This window comes from Athene cunicularia, assembly GCF_003259725.1.
Source record: "Athene cunicularia isolate RWA chromosome 27 unlocalized genomic scaffold, athCun1 chr27_part1, whole genome shotgun sequence".
Taxonomy (NCBI): domain Eukaryota; kingdom Metazoa; phylum Chordata; class Aves; order Strigiformes; family Strigidae; genus Athene; species Athene cunicularia.
The window spans coordinates 296,891-300,431 of NW_020799138.1; the positions used below are offsets into that span (position 1 = coordinate 296,891).

Sequence of the window (3,541 nt, forward strand, 5' to 3'; positions counted from 1 at the left end):
AGCGGCTCGCCGGGCCACACGCAGTAGCTGCCCCCGGTCTCATTCGTTCAGGCTGGGGAGGGCATGTCACTCGCCCCGGGGCGACCCCCAGGGCCACGCAGCACCAGGCAGCCGGCCACGGTCCTCTGCGGGCGGCGGCTCACGGGGGCAGCGTTTATAGCACAAACTCTGAGCAATAAGCCCCTGCGCTGCGGCCGGGGCTAAGCTGCACGTCCCAAGGGGCGTCCCCCACCCGCAGGGCCCGCGGCCAGGGCAGCCCCCGCGGCCAACCCTCGCCAGCACAGGCTCGCCAGCACGGTTCTGCTCCTCAGAGCTGCGCCAGGGGCAGGTGAGGGCTGTCCGCGCGCAGCCCCCGGCAGCTTTGCAGTGGCAGCCGTGGAAAATGCAGACTTCCAGCATCAAGACACCGTAAGATTTCCCTAAAAAGTATCAATTTCAAAGAGACAAACTTGGTCTTAAAAAAGCCAGGCTTCTCGAGCCCAACAGCTGCCTACTTGTGGAAAATGGATGATGATCTACAACAAGAGTACATCAAAACGCATCTTTGATGTTTTTCAGCTGCCGGACAGCCAGGTCAACCGGGAGGTTGAATTTCAAGTTGCTCAGGCGGCTGAGCAGGTTGAGCGCGCTCTCAAAGCCCGTGTTGGCCATGTAGCTCCACGGCTGGTAGTGGGACTGCACCAGGGCGCCAGACTTGCAGATCAGGTTGAGCCAGGAGACCAGGCGCTGCTCGTTCAGAGCCAGACACACCAGGGCCTTCAGCTCAGAGTCTGCGCTGCGCTTGAAGGGGTCGTGCTCCGTCAGGACCGTGTGGATGGCGCTCAGCAGGCTCTGCTTGGGGGTCACGGCCCCTCCTCCCGTCACAGGCAAGGCGAAGGACTGCGAGAGCTTGCGGGCCGGGGATTCCACGAAGGCTTGTCCGTTCTTAGCGTTGTAATACTTGACAAAGAGCTCCCAGGGGTGCATGGTCTGCGGCGAGGAGGTGAAGGCAGGAATCAAGCACGCGATGGGGGCCAGCACCAGGCTCATGCCTTGAGAGGAGGCGAAGAGCCCGTGAGCCATCAGGTCTCGCAAAGCAACGGTCAGCTCCTTCCGCACAGCGAGCGTCAGCTCGTCCCTGCCCCCTAAGGGGATGTCCTGCAGATCGGAGGAACTGATAACGTGGTCTTCCTGCTGGTGCTTCACGGCCAACTGCCTCACCCGCTCCACGGACAGCTCCAGCTTCTTAATTAAGGGGGAATAGTCCTGGTTGGCCTGGTCCTTCTGCCAGAGGGTGCGAGGAATCTGGCCAGTAGCACAACCAAACTGACTGACAGCAAATATCTGCAGCACGGCAAGCATGCGACGCATGAGCTGCAGACCTGTTTCTCGCATCTTTCTGGCATCTTCTGGGTTCACTGATCAGGTTAGGAAAGAGAAAAAAAAAATATTCTCATTAAGGAATCAACAGCTCTGCACTTTAACAGACACAAAGGGAGTGCAAATGTCTGCTCCTCCTCTGCCATGGATTCTCCAGGAGCTTTCATTGCTAAGACTGATGATACTTTTTCCAGTTTCAAAGCATTGAAGCCAACCAGAAAAACAAACATTTGGATGGCCTTTTGCCAACAACCGTGTCATCTTACAGAGAAGAAACCCTACCACAGCTTTCCCAGTGGGCACACGCACAGTGAGGAAAGATCATTCTTTAGACAGGACACTATCACACAGATGAGAAGACACCAAAACCTTTCCTGAAGGACATCTCTCAGCAGGCTAACATCCACCACTTACTCCTGATGCCATTATTAAACTCAGTTTGCAAGAGCAGCCACACTGGGCGAGACCCGAATTCCACCTGGGCCAGTATTCTTATCTCTGACTAGTGGCAGATGCCTCAGGTTACAAGGGTAAAGGTATCGTAGTATTTCCTCCAATATCCTACTCTAGCTCCAATAAATTCATGTGGTAAGTAGACAAGTCTCAAATTACCAGGAACGCTGGACCGTCGCTCGCTGTACCTGCCCACAGCGCTGAGAACTCAAAGAGCATTAATTACATGCAGCCCAGCGTACAAGACCAGGCTGTCCGCCTTTTGCACGAAGCAGAAGAGTCCCTTCTATTCCCGACCTCCACCGAGGACCAACCCCACCCTCTGTGCCACACGCTCAGGTGCTGTGACCGCGCCAACAATCCCCTGGAGGAAGGGAAGAGGGACTGGACTCCAGCCCGCTGTCAGCGGGAGCAGCACAGCACAGAAACCAACTGCCAGGAAGGAAGCAAAAGAGCAGCTGGCGTGCCTGGATGCTGGTTCACGCTCGCTGAGCCTCGAGGGAGCGACAGCAGGAGCAGGGCTGGGAGCTCCGAGCCAAGCAGTGCCCACCTCTGTTTCCTGAGGGCCGTGTACTGGGTTTGTAGCAGCCGCTGCCATCTTTCCTGCCCGTGCATTCGCAGTGCCCATCTTCTGCCTTACCGGAGCTTCCGACTTCATCTAGGACAAGAATTTCACATTGTCGTTTCACACTTGTGAACTTCAGCTGTGTATCCCAGGTACGAAGGTCAATATTCCCTAGACCTCTCTGCCTTTTCTGTCAGTCTCTCTTTCTCCCCACCATCAGTTCAGAGCCCTGCCCTTCCCTGTGACCCAGAAACCCTCCCTGCACCCTCTGACCCCTGCGACCTCCCTCCTCATGACTCTGTCAGGGTTTGCAAAGCAATTCAACCTGCTCATCTGAAAACCCAGCACTGACCCTGAATGAAGTTGATGAACATTTCGAGGTCCCTTATCTGGGTCTTCAGTTGTTCCACCAGCTGCTCCTTTACCCTGGCTGGGTTAACAATCTGTGCTATGGCAGCATCCACACGCTGCCGCAATTCCTCTGGAGAGAGCGTCGCAATATCTTCACTCAAGTCCATGTCCAGCTTCTTTATCAGCTCATTTATAATCATCTGCAAAACACAAGTTAGTAGTGTGATCTCAACTGTGTGGTGCTGCTGCCCACGAGCTTCAAAATCTTCCTTTACCCACCCATCACCTTGGAAACGGGCACCTTTGCTGCAGAAAAATTACAGGAGAAGACACAGGAAGGTTGACACGTGCAGACAAACTACTGACACCCTACTGCAGCTGCTGGTGAGAAATCAGGACTGGCCAACGCCTGCAGCCTGTGAGAGGCTGACAGCTGCTACGAGAAGCAGAAGGGCTTCGTGGGCCTTACCCGTTGTCTTTCCATAACCACCGACTGCGGCAGAGAATCATAGCTGCCCTCCTGGTAAGCAAAAGTCTCCAGGTCATCCAGCTGCGTCTTGAGCTGCAGGATCAGCTCCCTCTGCTTCTCCTTCTGGACCTCAATCTGCTCCTGCTTCTCTCGCTCACTCTGAGGAAAAGTTACGAGTAAAGAGAGCTGAAGACGTGCGGATGTGGCCAGCCCCAGAGAACAGGGCCACGGTACGTGGTTTCCCCCAACCCACGGCGAACCCCGCGTCAGCCCGAGCAAGAGACGCGCCCGCGCATCGCGGTACCGGCCCCGTCTCCTCCTCCGGCGCACGAAGAGCCCCGCAC

At 55.9% G+C, this 3,541-nt stretch overlaps 1 protein-coding gene across 1 annotated transcript in view; it reads right to left on the bottom strand.

Moving 5' to 3' along the window:
• Positions 1-9: 9 nt before the first annotated feature.
• Positions 10-3,541, bottom strand: part of RUNDC1 (RUN domain containing 1) — a 15,792-nt gene continuing 12,260 nt past the window's right edge. Inside the window, exons 4-7 of the mRNA XM_026864581.1 lie at positions 3,198-3,356; positions 2,730-2,928; positions 2,363-2,470; positions 10-1,397 (exon numbers count right to left, since the gene is read on the bottom strand). Coding sequence (XP_026720382.1) covers positions 532-1,397; positions 2,363-2,470; positions 2,730-2,928; positions 3,198-3,356 — 1,332 coding nt within the window. The 3' untranslated portion in view covers positions 10-531. The remainder of the gene's footprint in view (positions 1,398-2,362; positions 2,471-2,729; positions 2,929-3,197; positions 3,357-3,541) is intronic.